Source organism: Corapipo altera, unplaced genomic scaffold (assembly GCF_003945725.1).
Source record: "Corapipo altera isolate COAL_440 unplaced genomic scaffold, ASM394572v1 1, whole genome shotgun sequence".
Classification (NCBI taxonomy): Eukaryota; Metazoa; Chordata; class Aves; order Passeriformes; family Pipridae; genus Corapipo; species Corapipo altera.
This window is the reverse complement of record NW_020884873.1, coordinates 14,186,554-14,204,717: the sequence shown is the minus strand read 5'-3', so window position 1 is coordinate 14,204,717 and position 18,164 is coordinate 14,186,554. Positions and strand designations below refer to the sequence as shown.

The window sequence follows — 18,164 nt, the reverse complement described above, 5'->3', positions numbered from 1 at the left end:
CTCTGTAAAGAATTTCTTCCTAACATCTAACCTAAACCTCCCCTGGCAGAGCTTGAGCCCATGTCCCCTTGTCCTACTGTTGGTTCCCTGGGAGGAGAGACCAACCCCCACCTGGCTATAACCTCCCTTCAGGTAGTTGAAGAGAGTGATGAGGTCGCCTCTAAGCCTTCTCTTCTCCAGGCTGAACAACCCCAGCTCCCTCAACCTCTCCTCATAGGACTTGTGCTCCAGAACAGTCTGCTAAAAAAAAAATAAAAAACCTCTTAAACTAAGTGGTGGTCTGAATTCAGTCCTAAGTTATTCATCAAATTTGTTAGTCTTCAAAAAAAAGTGATTGCCATATTCTGAAAATCTCCATTACCTACAATAACCTTAAAAACTTTTTCACAAGCCTCTGTGGCTATCAGCTCCCCAGCAAATTCACTATACCACACTCTGTCTTCCCCTAGTTACCAATTAGCCTAATCAAAGCAGGCCAATATAAAGGAGGGTTGGATTTTTTCTCCCCTTTCCAGTCAAATATGACCCACTTACCACTGTTATGCAGGAATGCGTCTCAATCTGTCACCATGGAAATCATTTGATGTCACAAATGTGAGATTGTTGAATCAGTTAATATGTCAGGCAGGTAGACCAAGACTAATTACAAAGGAGAAAAATTAAATTTAACACACACACGCATTTATTGACAGTAAGTAATGATGGGAAAGAAAATTAAGCAGCAGCTTATGATTGTTAAGTGGTCCAGAAGAAATACATTGAACTTCTTATGAAAGCTGCTGTAAGTGTTTGAATGACTTTTGGATTATACTGTGGAAACAGTATGTACAATGTCATACACCTTATAGCTTACTACAGACCTACACTCTATAATTCTTATTTAGAATTCATTTCCATTAGCAGTTCCATATGCTTGTTTCAGATTTTTTTCCCTCACTGGTACGTTTTACAGTTACAGACATATTTATAGCATTAGTTTCTCTTTCATTCGCAGTGACTTACTGATAGAGCATATCCAGAAATTATTAGAATTATTGAAAGAAACTATTTTCTTAATTATATTGTTCAGCAGTGTTAACCTAGTTTGTACTATGTATGCATCTGTGCAAATGAATAGTTGTGTGAACAAAAATTCACCAAAATTACTGAATGTTATGTCTTAGTTTTTATTGCACATATATTCACATAGACTCTTCATTTAATGTCTGTTCTCACAGATCATTTGTTATTGGCTTTTGATGTTTTTGAGGAGAAAGAATACATATGCTGTTTTTCAAACAGTACAGTTGGAAAGAAATTATAATAAAAATTTATAATATTTGGTTTATCTAACTTTCCTTCCTTTCCCCTTCAGAAAATTATTTACTTTACCTTCCGTACAGCAGAGGGAATAATAAATTTTAACTGGAGGTAGATTTTTCATCTTAGTTGTCATTTAAAGGGATTCTGACAAGGTTTGTTAGACCTAAAAATCAATTCACAGTACTTTGTTCTTTGATGCATCTGTAATGGTTTTGTATAAATGATTATTTTTTTCTTTTTTGTTATGGCTTGCAATTAATAGAAGAAACAAAAAACTCCAAAAGGATTGATTTGCTTTCTGCAATAAGAAGTAGACATCCACCATGAAACATGGCAACACCCTTATCTTCTGAAGGGAGATAGTAAGGATTTGCATTAATAAGCACCACAGTTCTTCCCCACTGGGCTTTCTTCCAGCCAAGATACTAGTCCAAATAAAAAGAAATAGCTTGAAGTCATTCCATCCTAGTTGACAGTGGCTAGAGAATTAAGTCCAAATCCTTTTATTTTATCCACCAATAGATTATTTCATTCCATTCTGGAGCCAAATGGAGTCAAACCAAGTTCAGATGTTCTTTTCTCAGAACAGTTTGCTAAATGTGACTTTAAAAAACATTTTCATGGAAGCAACAAAATTTCACTCTGCTGCAGCTCAACCACAGCTTCAGATGTTCTTCAGTGCAGCCTATAAAAACTCTGGGTAAATGTCTCTCAGCTTTCCTTCCCTTTTAGCTCTGTCTCGTAGTTGCTGATGTGGGCAGTGAGAGGCAGAGAATGTTTTGGACTTACTGACCTTAACTCAGCAAATCTTTGCAATGTTGGTTCTCCCTTCTGGTACTGCAGAAAATAAATCTCAGGTGGAAGAGCTCTGTCCTAAATGTGGGTTTTGCCCTTGTTGTTCTCAGGGGTCAAAAAGCCCTTTGTTCTACATACACTATTTTTTTTCTTAAGTAGCCAGGTTTTCCTTACTTCCACTATTGTTTTTGTAAAACAAAAATGTGACAATCCCTTTTCTCTCTCCGAGTCCTCTAGCAGACTGCTAATGTTTAGTAAGAGTTCTCTGAAGTGACTGTCAGCTTTACATTAAGAAGAATCCCTATATGTAAACCTCTCAGACCGTGGAGGGACACTACCTTTCTGTCCTGGAAGCTGTCCTTTTTCTGGTAATGCGTTTGCATAATATGACAGTCATCTTGGTTGGAGGAGAAAAGTATGCAAGGAGATAACTTTCAAGGTACTTCGATTTTTCCTAATGCTCTTGCCAGTGAGTCACTGCTGTTTTGATCATTTTGTTTTTTGAACTACAGACTCAATAGATTGAGAGAAGCAAATGAGGGGAAGTGTTCTTCTCTCTTGCAGCAATTTAGAAAATTATTTTCTTGTTTCATCTACACAAAGATGATTTAATTAAACACTTTAATCCTGACCACAAATAATTTATGTAGGGGTTCAGTGAGAGAAGCCCAGCATTGTCTCGTCATAGAGCATTTACTTAATCCTGTCATACCTGCTTGATAATTACTCCCTCAGATCTGTCCTTGCATTAGCTGCAAAATTAGCTTAGAGGACTTGGAGGAAAAGAGGAGGGGAAAAGTCCTTCAAATTAGTTAATAATTTATGATTGCTCTTGAGTCAGCCCTGATTCAGTCTTTTTAAGGGGTGAACCTTCCCATCTGTTGTGAAATGAAATAACATTAGTACTTTTCAGTTTCTAGAGCTGCTCAGAATCTGATAATGATATACAGAAGGTCTTTTCTCCACCTCCAAAACAGATAATGATGGTTTTTTAATGCCTTTGTGTCTTAAGTCACAATCTCACATAAATCTTCCTTTCCTTCAGTGCGGACATACTCACACATTTCTCTTCTTGCAGGATTGATCTTATAAGCTTAAATGGGAAATTGTTTATTTTCCTTTCATGGAAAGACAGGAGCTGAGTTTCTCTTCATGTGGTGATAACAAATGGAAGGCTGTCCCAGGATTTGATCTATGCCTTGGTGTTTGTTTCCTCATGCAATTAGTGTGCTGAGCCTAAGTCACAGAATAAGAGCTTTAAATTTAGTCAGAAGGTCACATTTTATTCTAGAAGGAATAAAAAAACTGGCATCTCACATGTTGTAGAGGGGGTCTTGTGTTCTTTTACTCTTTTTTGTTGTTTTGAGTATGTAAGTACCACTGAAAATGTTCCCTACATTTCTTACACCGGTTTACAATCCACAGTTGACAATCCATATCTTACAGCATTGAACACAGAGAAAATCACACAAACTAGAAGGACAATAGTCTTGTGAAGAAGAAGTTCATCTCTGAAAACCCTTAGGGCATGATAGGGAACAAGTGTAGGACCAAGCTGAAAGTAGTGCTAATGAAGTGGGGAGTGAAGAAATTCCCCAAGGGGGAATGCTTATGTCACTGTAATGGAAGGAGGCTGAAACTGGATGGATTAAAATAAGAGTTAATTACATTTAAAAAAAAGATATGTGCACAGATGATTTTGCAAGAGTTATTCTGAGCCACCTACATTACCTTTTCTTAGTGAAGAGTAAATCCTAGGCAGGTCTGCCTGGGACTATACAGTTGGATTTTATGAGTACAGTGTTTGTGCACCTCCAGGAAAGAATCGTGGAGAAAGAAGATCAGTTTTGCCTTTTAAAAGGGCAGAGGTAGAAGCTAAAGTGAGATACTGAAGGGAGACTTTCACAAATCTGTCAGGTTATTGAATCTGTCCTCAGTGCTAACAAAGGATTTACTTTTTCTAGAGATTAGAACAGATTAACTGTAAATGTCCCATTTACTGGATGCTTTTGGAGCCATAAACTGATGTCCTGACAATTTTGCTTGGAGTGATTTAAGAAATTATTGCCATCATCTCTCCAGTACTTTTCCATGAGCTGTATTAATAGATTTTATGGGGACTCATTGTCCCTCTCACTCTCCATACAGCCATTATAGAGGACCAGTGAAGAGAGCTGCAGCTAACCCTGATGGCTGTACATGGAGGTGAACTAGGTAGGCAGTAACTCCTGCCATGGGGTGGTAATTTCTCAAATTAGTGTGCTTGCTTGCTTCTACAGCGCTTATATGACTGAGGTCTGAATTAATTCTCACAGTATTAAATCAAATGGAATCAAAGATTTCATCACTACATTTAACTGGGTTTTACTGATCTTCTCAATACAGAGCCAAATTGTCATCTACATCACCCTTTTTTTTACTTACTGCCTTTCTGATCTGCACATACATATTAATTTGTTGCTATTTTTCAGTACTTGAAAGGCAATCCATTTTTAATTTGCTAAAGTATTAAATGTGTTTCTGTTATAATTTATATTTATTATGGTGCTTAATGGATCTGCAGCATGACTGACAAAAAGGCAACATCAGTTTCCACCACATGGAACCAGCCAGTGAAGGGTCTGGTCTGTCATGTGATTATCTGGTGGATAAGGGATTTCTTTTTTTCTTCCCCAAGGAAGATAGAGAGGGAAGCCCTTTGTTTTGTATTTTTTTTTTTTTTAATGCAGAAGAGGCTTATGGTACAGATAGGTTGTGGATAATTATCTTACTAGTACATTTTTCCCTTTTTAAGAACAAGCAAAATGTGTCATCCAATATCTGTGGTTATGAGGGAGTAAGTTAGCCAAGTCCCTTTTACAGATTTCAATTTTTGTGTTGTTTTCCATCTTGTCCTTAAACAGATGAAGAGGAAAATAAGTAAAGAGAAATTGACTCATATATGACTTCCTGTTCTTACCCTTTTGATTACAGAATTCACTGAGATGCAAAATAGATTCAAAATTCATAACAGCATTTTACTATTTCATAAAAGAAATGTTGCTTACACTCCATGCATTAGTAGAGATTAAGGGGGGATTAGCAGATACCATAACTTCCTGCCCTTTGCATGCTTTCCTGCAGTGGTTGCACAGCTGGTTTCCTGCTTCTTGATGTCCTCAGAATTCTTAATACTTTCATACTTCTCTCTCATTTTATTGTGGAAATATGGTTTATCATATCTAGATGTTTTCGGTATTTGAGCTGATTATTCTGATTCTTTAGTATTTTTGAATGAAAGCTTGTATGCTAAACCTTTCTATAAAAATCACTTTAAAAAAAGCAGTTAAATTAGGCTCAGATTAACAAAGGGACACTGTTGTTTAAATTTAAATCTAGATGGAGTTCATACATGCAATTAATAAAGCAGTTCACAGAAGTTTTTCCAAGCTGCTGATTGACACCTTGTTTTTAACCACAGCACACGGGCATTTAAAGTTCTGCTGCTGTGCTTGCCTACAGATGCTATTGTTTTGGTGAAGCCAGACAAACACTAGCTATTTCCAGCCTAAAGCCATTTTACATCTTGCCTCTCCTTCACATAACCGTTTAGAAGGTCCAAACAGGTTGGCCTCATTACAGGGGAAGAGGTTGTGGGGTGCTAGTGCGACATCTTACATACTAATGTAGGGGAAGGAGCACGCGGCCAGAAAAAGGGAGGGCCTGTGTGAGAAGCTTGAGTGATGCAGATGGCATGTGAGGCAGATGACATCTGCAGTCTGACCGGGTATAAAACCCTTGAGTTTCCAGAAGGAGAACCAAAAAGACTTTTCTAAACATTAGGACTGGTAGACTTCTGCACTCTTTTTGCTTTTTATCTATATAATGTCAACTTTATCCAGCGAGCGAACTCCCAGTAATGAACTCTGGGTCTCTCCCCATCTGTCTCACTAAATGCCACTTGGAACAAGCACCTTTTCATTTGACAATAAAATCAATGAATGAAATATTAGAGGCTTGAACGATATGATGTGCAGAATACATTATGGGAGTTGTTGTGTTTCAGTAGACAGCAAGTCTTGCCCTTTCTTCTCGTTATCATCAACAGATCTACTTAATGAAACTGGCACCTTCTGCAAATCTCTCACCTCTTCACTTTTGGACTTTAACTCTTTTGTTACACTTTAAAGACTCTCTGACTCAGAGCTGTGTGATAAAATTCTGTACTTTCTGTGTACTGTTGGGCTCATATTTTTCAGCTGTTTGTCTCAATTAAAGCCACTAACTAATTAAACAACAGAGAGGGAGAGGGAGCTTAAGCTGATTTTCATAACACTTGTTTTTATCCCTTTACTCAGATGAGACAGCTTTCTTCCTCTTTGCTTAGAGATTCTTCAGAACAGCAGGAATCTCTCAGTACTAAGCCAATAAGCAGTGGAAAAAGGGAAATGTCAGTGCTGAGGTGCACTTGTGTTAAACATTCTAAAACCTCTAGAACTATCTACAAAGAGTGATCTGCAAAAGACTAAAAAATGGGGGGGTTTATTGCTTTTTCCAAGCCTTCCTGGATTCTCCGTCAGGAATATAAACTGCTTCATTGTTATGCTAGCAAAATGTGTCATACATGTAGTAAACAGCCATAAACTAGGTTAATGAACTAATGCTTGCTAGCAATCCATATGACGTATGGACTATTTAATTGTGGAGCTCAAGATACTGAGCTCAGCCTCAAGGTGGCTTCATAACTTTATCTTTGTGCCAGTCTTGACTCTGTAGGTATTGGACAGAGTTATTACTTGACGGCAAAACTAAGTCAATGCTATATATGGTTTCAAGTTGAGTTTACAAGCAGACACGTATTCAGCAAGAGAACATCTCATCCACTTTACCCTATAAATCTAGATGTCTCCAGGGTACAAGTTAAAAGATAGAGAAGGACATAGAGAAAGAATGGTTGTGTTAAAATTTAGGAGCAATTCTCTGCACCTTTATTAGGTGTTTGCAGTCCTTTGACAAAACAACTTGCAACACTGTCAGGATAAAATTTTCTATTTTGTTCTCCAATTTATTCTTTTGTTCTCATATGCACATCCGCTGTTTAGCCTGACTGCAGAATTGTCCCCTATTTCAAGAGTCTCCTGCTCAACAAAGAGGTGACCCATCTGTCATTTCAGGGAAAAAGGAACAGATCCCAAGACTCTTGAGCTTGTCGCTAACTCACGAGGCTTCTGGTACAGCCACTGTTTTGTAGTATCAGGCAGAAATATCTCTTATTCTGTAAGCTCAAAATGCAAAACAGTAGGTTATTGTTTGGTATCAGAGCTCTATCATATTTCCTGATACATGTTTAATTGTGCTTAATCATTAGGTGTGAACAAATGTTTGCTGTGCCATCTTACCATCTGATACTGCTGATCCATAAATAATTCTTAGTGGTAGTGTTTGTGAGCTCTAACCTGTCTTGAAGCCCATAATTAAAAGGATAAAATGAGCTGTTTACACAAGCCAATTGTCAGTATAGTAAGTGCCATTAATAGCATTGGCAAGAAGTGCTAGGTAGGTAGCAGCATCTTACTGCAATCTCTGTCTACTGAAGAGACAACTCCTGAATTTTCATCTGGAAAAATTTGCAGAGGCTGGTAAAAGCCACATAGCCAAAGGGAAATGCAGAGCTTGTTTATTTGTTTAACAGAACTGAACCCAACAAAGAGGAAAAGCAATGTCAACATAGTTGGATTTCAACACCACATACAATAACTTGGCAACCTTTTTCACATTAAGTGGGTGACTACAGCCCTTTTCTACTAAATACGGCCCTGTTTTTTTCTGATTTGGTTTGGTTTTTTTTTAAAACTTGTCCCTAGAAAACCAATCCTTTTCATTTTGTTCTTCTTGGAGTTTTTTTCTGCCACTGTTTCTACATTCTGGGATTTCTCTTAATACTTTCTCGGGGAAGTACTTATGATACATACCTACTGATTTCTTGCTTACAAACATTCCTGGTGTGTCCATCAATTTAGAAGATTTGTTTCTTTTAAATAAAAAAGAAAGGGGGTTTAATATCTTACTGTTTACATATGATAACTGCCCAAAAGGATGAACAGTCTTTGAAATATTGGAAAAGTTTTATTCTCTGTATCTAATTCATTGCTAGTAAACAAGTTTACAATTCCAACAACCTCAGACAACAATCACTGGAACCTGATGAAGTGTCATGATGCAGTGGTGTTGCCCTCCTTTTACAGAACAAAAATGAGGGATGACCAGCCAGCTTCTAACCTCTGTTACCAGGTTTGAATCTGAGTTGAGAATGTTCAGTTAGCAGAGGCGGCTTAAGGTTTACATTCCTACAGCTGAAATATGCAGCTGCCTGAACATCAAGAGGAAAGTGATGAGACGTACCTGGAATCCCAAGGGATGTACCCAAAGTAAATCTATGGCAGGGCAGAACATAGCATTCAGAGATGTTGCAAGGAAAAACTCAGCCATCAGTGAGTGGACTCAGTAAGCTGACAGCTGCTGGGAAGGCTAGTTGAATGGGAATTTTGAAGTGATGACTGGCAATGACAGTTCAGGCACTAGGCTGTCACAAAGGACGTAGTCTGTCAGTGTCTAAAATCAGTGCTTTGGGTCTCACAAGTCCTGGCACCTGCTCTTGGATCACCACTCACCTTCCTGGTAACCTTGGAAATGTCACTCCATCACCATGTACCTCAGTTTCTCCTGCTTTAAGGATGTCTCTCCTTAACAAAGTACTACTACTGAAAGGCATAAGAGATTTATTGATTACACATTGCAGCCTGCTGCTTGGCTCCCCATTACTGAGATGTGTTTCACAGATGGGTTTGTGCCAACAAAAATGTGCATATCAAGACCTTATCTTCTTTATAAAATTGATGCACTTAGGAAAGGTAGAGTCATGGTGCATGGATAGTTACTTTCATGGTCTTCGCATACTCCTCCAAGACAGTTTTATTGCATTATCTTTGGCAGCAAAAAAGAAAGCATTTTTTGTTCAGTACTCACCTATTCCTTCATAGGCCAAATTCAAGCAGTGCTTTTAATAGCTTGTATGTTCCTGAAACTCTGGGCCCTTTCTCTCAGTCCAATGCCTAAATAATAGAAGTAGTGGATTTGAATTGACTTTGTTCACAAGGATGGTTTGCTTTCACAGCAGAGACAACCTTTTCCTATACTTGCATATATATATTTGCACACACGTATCTGTCTATATTTGTGCGTGTATATATGTATGTGCACGTATATATGTGTATATGTATACAAATATAATGCATATATCTGGTACATGTATGCAAACCTGTGAAATAAATGCACAGTAGAGGTTAAAGTATTCAATTCTGTTGAACACAGTGTATCCTATGCTATACAGGCATGTGAGATGATGTCATAATCTGTTTCTGGGTCCTGGCACACTTGTGCTACAGTGCACACACAAGATTTCATGTATGTATTTTAGATTGGATTCATGGTAAGATTTCTAGAAAATTTATAGAGGAAGTAAACTGCTGAGGAGTTTTGTGCTTGAAACATATTTTCAGGGTATTTGTTGCATGGGAAGACAGAGTCTCTTTTGGGAATGAGAGAGGACATGGCAGTAGAAGAGAGGAATAAGCTTGGGAGCAGGAAGAAACATTAATTTATATAGACAGTGCAAGAATTGCAATGGGCAACAATAGTGAGGATGGAAATCTTGAACTTGACACTGATCTGAAGAGGTGGAAGTAGTTAGAAGTACTACTTCTAACTTAAAGTAATTAGCTACTTAATGTAGTTAGAAGTAGGAAGACAGAGTTCTATTCTGTTCTCCTTTAATAACCTTTGCTTACTTCTTATGTTTTTAAAGGGTGAAAACTACTTTGCACTTGCTTTTCACTTTGAAAGCCTCTACCAAATGCAACTGAACCTTGCAAATCCAACAAGCACGAGAACTGTGCTGAAACGGATCTTTGCAATGATACCAGCTCACCCTTTGGCCATGAGCAATCAGAAGGCGGCACCCCAGCCCTTGCTACCCCTTTAATATGCCTTTTTATTTTCCCCTTTCTGGAAACAGTCTAATGTCCTGAGAAAATGCACAAAGTGCTTGTTGTGGGTCCATTGCTACTACTGTGGTTGCACTGGAGTCACATAAAAACCACTATAGGTTTAAAAAACAAAAAACAAAACAAAACAAACAAACAAACAAAAAAAAAAAAGGAAAGAAAAGGCTTCCACCTAAGAAGAAGTTGAAAGTAGTTGTAATAACTATAAATTTTTTACTCCTGTTTTTATTGTTTGTAATAGCAAAGTATGTCAAGGCAAGAGCTGAGGTTAAAGACCTTTGTACCACAGACTAGAGAAGATAATATACTCTAAAACTGGGAAAAAATCAGGGCAGAATGGGAACACATTGTTCACAGGCACCAAGACTGGCACCAGATGAAACTAGCAGGTAGCTGACTCAACATAAATAAAACCTGATACTTCTTCAGATGTGTTGTGTGTCACTGGAAGCCAGAGGACCACTGTACAGCTGCACTGTTGTGCTCCATATTGCACAGCTGCTACGGTGGAGCTTCAACCTGGCCCCATGCTGCTGCTCTTATGCGTTCAATAGAAACTAGCCCACACTTACTAACTCAGAGGACTTACATTTCCAATACGTGAGACAGGCAAAATGGAAGAGGGGTAAAATTTTATTAAGGGAGAATTAAGCAAGAGGCTGTTCTGTGACCTGTTCAATGTCACCCAAGAAATCAGTGTTTCAGCTGGGAGCTGGAGTCCCCTTCAATGCCTGAATTACGGTGTAATGCTTTCCCCCCCGTTATCCACCAAAAGTCTGTGAAGTAAAAACAGAATTGAAGGCATTGAGTTATCAGGTTCAGAAGTATTTGTTTTTCCATGGAAACCTCCTCCCAGCAGCAGCCAAGCTTTTGCAAGGAGAGAAGCACCTCTCATCATGCAAGAGCTGTCAGGGAGCTGTTCTGTGCAAAATGCTGTAGCTGCAGCTGCCTTCTGGAGAAGTCTCATCCCACAGCCAGGCAGCATACAGCCCCATTCCTGGCAATTCAACCTGTTCAATAATTTTTCACTGTGGTCATACCAGAATCATAGCCTTGTTTTCTGTTGTCTGGCTGTTAGTGGTGATGTATGAAGAAGTAAGAAAGACAGCTTAATTTTCATAAGCTAACTTGTGCCTGGAGTAACAGAGAGTGAGAGGAGTGCACTTAATCATAGCTGCAGGGCCAGAACAGAAAATGATAGAGCTTTTGCTGTTAGTTATGGTATTTTATTATAATAACTCTTAGGAAGAAGAAACCAGCAGCTCAAAATGCTGAACAGTTCAAATTCATTATGGTAGCCACTGTGTTCTCATCTGCTGGAAGAATAACTTACAGAACTCTTTTATGCCTACTTTTTCCAAAAGTTCGTGGTGGGAAGGAACTCAAGTCTTTTTCCCCAGAAAATCTGAATTCAGATTGTGGTATGATCAGAGGTGAAATGAACCTGGTGATAGTTCCCACAGAACTGCAGACACTTTACAGGAAAGGCATGAAAGGTGGCCAGAGGGACAGGTTGGGGCTGGTGGATGGTCAGAAAACTGTGGGCAAGGTGAGCATTCCCTGTGCCTCCTTGACACCATGCATCGCTTTAGCCTTCTTTCTATAACTTCCTAATTCATTTGAAAAAGTAAATAACAAAATGAACTAACTGGTAGGGGTCAGATACACTGGATAGATATTCTCACAGTGATTCATTAATATTGAAAAAAATTAATTAAAGCTTTGAGTGAAGCATTTTTGATTGGTCACAAATGGAAGGACAAATCTTGTAATTTTATTTTGTTTGAACTTTTAGATACATAAAATAATGTGTTCTATGTGGTATATATTATGCATCTGTATTATGTGTCACATTGTTTTATATTATTTAAAGTGATGAGGGTTGTGCATTTTTTATTTTGGTATCTTCAGATCAAAATATTTGGGGAATTTCATCCAGAAAATATTTCTGATTTTCTTTTTTCTGTACTGATTCAGAATGAAAACATTTTTTGGAAACATTAATATTTGCTATGCAGCTGAAGTTCTGGTTTCCCGATTACTTCCGATTTAAGTCAGGATCAGAGAGACAATATAAAGGGTAACAAAAATACATTCTTCTTTGGCAGAGACAGCAACGCTATTCCAGCCTAGAGAAAACAGAAATTAAATTAGAGAAGATGCAAAGCATATCTCCATAATTTTCTTCAAGGTGTCTTGGGAGACAAGTCATCACATCTGCCTAGTAGGCTTTTATGCACCAGTAAGAGTTACAACAGGCTGACAAGTTGCATAATGCTGTACCCTAGGACAGTACATGAACATGTGCGCATTCCCAGGCCATTGCAAAGGCAAACTAAAGCATGTTAGCTAACACGTTTTCCTTTGTATTTGTGACAAGCTAAAAGGACATGTACAGGCAGTTATTCCAGCTCAGTTGATACACAGTAAGTCACATTATCTGATCCATGTATCTAAGCCCTAAAGCTTACATGATGTTAATTTCTGCCTTCATCCATGTCCCGTGTCAAACCTCAAGGAACACTGGTGAAAGCATGATTTGTTATGATGTCTTCAAAAATAAAGGGAAAAAGGGGAAGGAAATTATACAGCTACAGTAAATACAGGCAAATATAATTTCCTGAGCCTTTTCAGTTTATCTTGGCATGAGAAATAATAACTGAGAAATAAGTGTTTGGGAGGTACATTATTAGAACTGAGATTTTGCACTGATAGGTGGGAAAGGAAAACCATTAAAAAAGTAGCAAGGTTTGTTCTTTTTTTATTATTCATCAACTTAAAGCCTGAACTCTGTGGTATGATGGGCAATTCATGGGGCTAAAATAATTAAAGCAGACTGATGTTCCATGGTAAGGAAGTTCAGTATCTGCTTCTTGCAAATGGAATTCTAACATTTCTTTTGATGTTAGCAGTACTATCCTGAGAAGGATCTGTGGACTGCTGAGTTGTGAAATGTGCTGTTAGATTATGGGCAGGGACACTCACTTCCTACCAGCTGTGCCAATCCATTCCAGCCCAGCTGCACCTGCATTTTTTATTGTTTTTTGCTTTCTTCTCATCCTTTACTAGCCATGGCAGTTTCTTATTTTGATTTATTCTACCTCAGCTGTAAGGGAGTGGTTATAAAGAACAGGCAGACTTCCAGGATGGAGTCAACAAGTGTTGGTTTAAATTTTGTCCTTCGGCATCTTTTTGCCTAAGACTTCTGTCAGTTGAGATCCCTTTCATATTTCCTCACAATATAGCTTGTGGTGTCTCATGCTCTCTAGTGTGTTCCATGTGTGTCACAGGTTGAGAGATGCTATAGTTTATTTGTATGAACAAAGCATCAGTTGCTCAGGGATACATTTGCCTCTAACTTGTAATTTCCTTCATTTGCTTGTGCATTGCACTCTGTTAATATTACCAGTTTTCGGTAGCACCCATGGGAAGATAAATCTGTGGTGGTCTTTTATATGATCCTTTTGCTCTCCCCCAGATTTTCCACCTTCTTGAAAAATTACTTATGGAGTATAATGTGAAAAATTAAATATATATATTTAATATAATAGCAAAGAGGAGACAACATTAGAAAATTAGGTCTGATGAGGAGTACCATGTTGTCATTAGGGTAGAGTAGGATGATCCTGAAGTAGCGTGGAGTGGACTTGGTAATCTCTCAAGGTTATTTTTAGATTAATTTCCATTCACTCCTTGAATGCTTTCATAGTGTTCTGGTTTATTTGTCATATGCATTGGCCAATCTCTGCTGCTCACCCTCTTTGAAACAGCACTTGAGATACATGTGGGGGTTTCTGACATTCACCTGAATTTCAAGTACCACAGAGGAGTGTCACAATCAGTTTTCAAGCCAGCTATAAAATTGAATTAATCACTTCTGTCTTTATGTCTTGCTTCTCAGCCCAGTCTTGTCGTGGGCCATACTGAAATTTTAGTAATACAGCTGTGGTCTTATGTAAGCAGCGTATAATGATCATTTAATGCTTTCAGTGCCCTGCTGTGACCATACACCCAATTTTATGAGCATAGCTGGGATTTTAAAATGGCCTTCAAAGCGTGCTTTCTCAAAAGGTTGCAAAATAATTTCCAGTACCAGTCTCAGTGCCCTCAATGAGCATGTCCCTCTGTCAAAACACCATTCGCTTTCCTTTCTCTGACTGGCTCCAAATGCAGTTTTCCCTCCATCCTCTGTCACCAGAGCATCATTTCAATCACTTCTCTTATTTAAATTTTATACAGCACATTTCAGGATAGATAATTAAGTCCTTATCTATACAAACATTCACTTTTCAGTTGATTTTTAAGCAGTGCAAACCTTTTAGACACATTTGATTTAAAACACATTTTACTCTAGCTGCAGCCAGCTGCTAATCAATGTAAGATAAACTGAAATAAAACTGAAATCATAATTTCTATGCAGCATTCTACACAGGCTTACCTAAATGACTTTTAAATTACTCTCTTAAATTAAAACAGCGCAACATTCTTATGTAGGTAAACTCATAGAATCAAATATTTTTCTGAGCAAAAGGGATTTCCTTTGTGACTGAGAAAAAAATCCCTGAAACTAGTAGGGAATAATTTGTTATACTGAGCCTTGTTCTTCAATTACATTATCTCCATCAGAGTAAGAACAGATCTTCATATTAGATTATCATTTTACCAACACTTACTTCTCACTAGGAGGATTCTCCATCATTGTATTCCAAAATCAAGCAGCATTCAGATTTGTCTGGGTGATATATTTCTGTCAGCATGACAAGGGTTCCCACAGTGTTTATTTACCCACACTAGCCAGGGGAGAAGGAAGAAATGAGCTGTGCTAGGCTTGCTGTCTGTTACCTAAGCAGGCTCCTTCCCAGTGCATGGAAGGAACCAGCACCCGACCTTCCGGATTTCTCTTTTGTTTTCCATTGATTGACTGTCTTCTGTCTCCTAATCTGCTTGCAATTTGCTCATTTCCAGGGCAGCAAGTTCTTGGCTTAGTAGAGAACCAGAGTGATTGGTATTTGGGCAACCTTTGGAAGAATCATCGACCCTGGCCAGCACTTGGGAGGGGCTACAACACAGGTAGGACCCGAGGGTTTTCTTCAAATTAGCGTTTGCATTGAACATGCAATCTGTTTCCTGGTATAGAGAGTATATATAGAGAAAGATGTGGTAATTTGCACCTCCCTCCCTAAGATATGGCTAAATTTGTCTTTTAAACCAGCAAAAATTATGCAGTGTCATGCATTTTGGAGTTTCCTGTCTTCTTTAAATGGTGTTAGAAAAGATTGTGTAGTGTCCTTTGGGGAAGAACAGAGCGTTTCAGCAATCTGACAGATCCTCAGCACATCTCCTTTGAGATTTCTGTCCGTGATGACACGTATGTAGGACCAGCAAGTGGGAATGAATAGGAATTGAGACTCGTTTTCTGTAGAGAGGTAAATGGTATCACAAAATGTCAGCCCAATAAAGATATAACTCCTGCAGAACAGCAACAGGGTCATAATTGTCCTAATAAAATGCAAGCTACTGGCGATCAATTTCTGCTGCCATGAGAAAGGAATAAAGGCGCCAGATCAGAGAATTTATTAGGTTACAAAAGACAGGTCTTCCCACTGATTTGTGTTTGGTGTGTGTGAAAACATACCAGGTGCATAAAGAACACATACATACATCTAAATCGTTTCTGTGGTAGGCTTTACATGCTGATGCAGTGAGTTAAATTCCTTCTCTATTTGTAATAAAAGGACAGAACAGATGGTGAAGCCTCCATTTGGAACAGATGAGTCCTTTTAAATATCCCTGCACTATCAGAAAATTATTCACCATAGTAGTGGTTTTGCTTCACAGAAATATATTGGTTTGAATTAAACAGACTAACTAGAAAATGAGTTGCACAAGTTGTGGTTGGGTCATCCATATTTCTATATTCCTTTGTATGTTTGCGGGAATCCCACTAATTTTTGTGAATTTTTATTTCAGTCCCTGCAAAGCATCTCTAGTCTGTGAAAAGCTTCAAAAGAATAGCCTAACAGAATATGGATATGGATACAAGATTTTGGCAGAATAGGTTTGTTTCATGGTTCTCCACTTGCCAGAATTGCAAATAGAAAGGCTGGGTCTGCTCACTGCTGTTCCCAGCCCCGCAAAAACATGAGACAGAGATAAGTTTCATGGATTTGTCCTGAAACCTGAAAGCTTACATTACACACAGCTGACCTTGTTGATGTCAATTCTGTTTGCTGTTACACCACAAAATAGTATCTTTTGTTCTGCTGAGAGATGACCACCGCATATAGTTACCTCTTTCTGCTACAGTTTTGCTTTTTCCTTTCTGCCATTTTAATACTGATAGAGAGAAATGTGGCACAACCACATAACATTAGAATAACCCAGAAATGTATGGTGGGTAATATCTAAAATGCAATTATGTTAAAAAAAGTGCCATAAGGATTTAATATATATCGTCTTAACTTACTGTTCCAAATGGTTTATAGGGATGCCACATGCCAGTGTATCACATAGATCTTCCACTGAAAACAAAAATAACTGAATATCTGCAGTCCTTCACATAAATTGTGTGTGTTTATTCTTGTATTAATACATACCTACCAGGCCATGCATGATCCCATAATCCTGCCCATGATTTTAGTCTCCTCACAATTGCAACTCACCTGTAGTTATAAAAACTTTTTTTTTAGAAAGAAAAATAGAAGGTAAAGTGTGGGAGATTGACAAGTGATCATAAGAAGTGGAATGTTGTTTTTTCAAGTATGTGGAACAAGAGGTCACTGAGTGAAACAGTGCAACCTCTGAGAAGTAGGAAATTACGTTATTGACAGAATCAGCACCCTTTACTATAATTTCTTGATTGAATTCATTGTTTGCCTCAGTAACCTAGGAGAGATTGGAGCTGTAAATTTCTCAAGGAAGATGAAACTGGAGCTTGTTTGCTGCGTTCACTGAATTGAAATAATTGACACTGAATGCGACACTGTGGCTAAGGAGGATTGAGAAAACTAAAAGGCAGGGGCAACAGGGGGCACAGAAAAGAGAGGCAATATCTCTAAGCAAACACTCATAAAAGACAGTGGGCCAGAAACGGGAAGGCATAGAAATTCAGGTGCCTAGAGCTGTACTTAAGAAGAGTAAAAGGGCCCCCAAACCCCTGAAACTTTAATGAGCTAAACAGAGCTGGATCAGGGAGAAGCTCTGAGACAGACTTTGCTTTTGCTCTTGGGAGAGTGCTTGCTGCAGACCTAGGATACCATCCTAAGAAAAGAGATTTTTATGTGAGCCTCTTCAACCAGGCCTAACCCTGGCAGATTTGATTCAGAAGCACCACTCAAAGTCAAAATTCTTCCACTACTTTCTCCCAGTTTCTGAAGGAAATGCTGTTTCACTCATATCTTTCTCTGTCTGAGCCAATCTGGACAACATATATGTTGGGGGAGTCTCAGAAGTCAGATATATTAAAGGCAAAGGTGTGTTTATTCCTTCTCCGCTAGTTCTTTAAACTCAATAAGCATGTGTATTCTCCTATTCCTGTGTACCCAAGCCAAATCTCCTGACAACCAATACAGATTTTCAAGGAAAGATTTTGTTTGTTTTTTATTCTTCTTCCTCATTTACACAGGCAGATAATCCAAGTCATGCTTTAGTCCATGATAATGTAATTGTAGGACAACCAGACCAAACTCAAAGTCATTAAGTGACAATTTAATTAGTGTTTAAAATGTTTTTAGTTAGAACCATTCTTTATTTGTGATAACACTCTCTTCCTCAAGCCATTTTAATCACAGTTCCTTCTGTACCACAAAAGTAACCAAGCTTTTTCTGTACTTCACTGGCCAACACTCAGTAAGCTGCTTAATCAAATACTCTTTTTATATATCATCCACTCCATGTTGCTTGTCTGCACTGAATTTAACTCTTACAGGTTCCTTATACTTTAGTTAAAGCACACTTTTCTTGCTATACAACCTATATTATCTTTCACTGACTAAACTGTGCTTTTGAAAGTATTGCCTGAGCCAC

General features: G+C 38.2%; 1 protein-coding gene across 6 annotated transcripts in view; it reads left to right on the top strand.

Moving 5' to 3' along the window:
- Positions 1–18,164, top strand: part of LARGE1 (LARGE xylosyl- and glucuronyltransferase 1) — a 276,280-nt gene that overhangs the window by 197,558 nt on the left and 60,558 nt on the right. For all 6 annotated transcript variants that reach the window (XM_027657560.1, XM_027657595.1, XM_027657578.1 and 3 more), the window contains one exon: positions 15,105–15,209. In XM_027657560.1, coding sequence (XP_027513361.1) covers positions 15,105–15,209 — 105 coding nt within the window. The remainder of the gene's footprint in view (positions 1–15,104; positions 15,210–18,164) is intronic.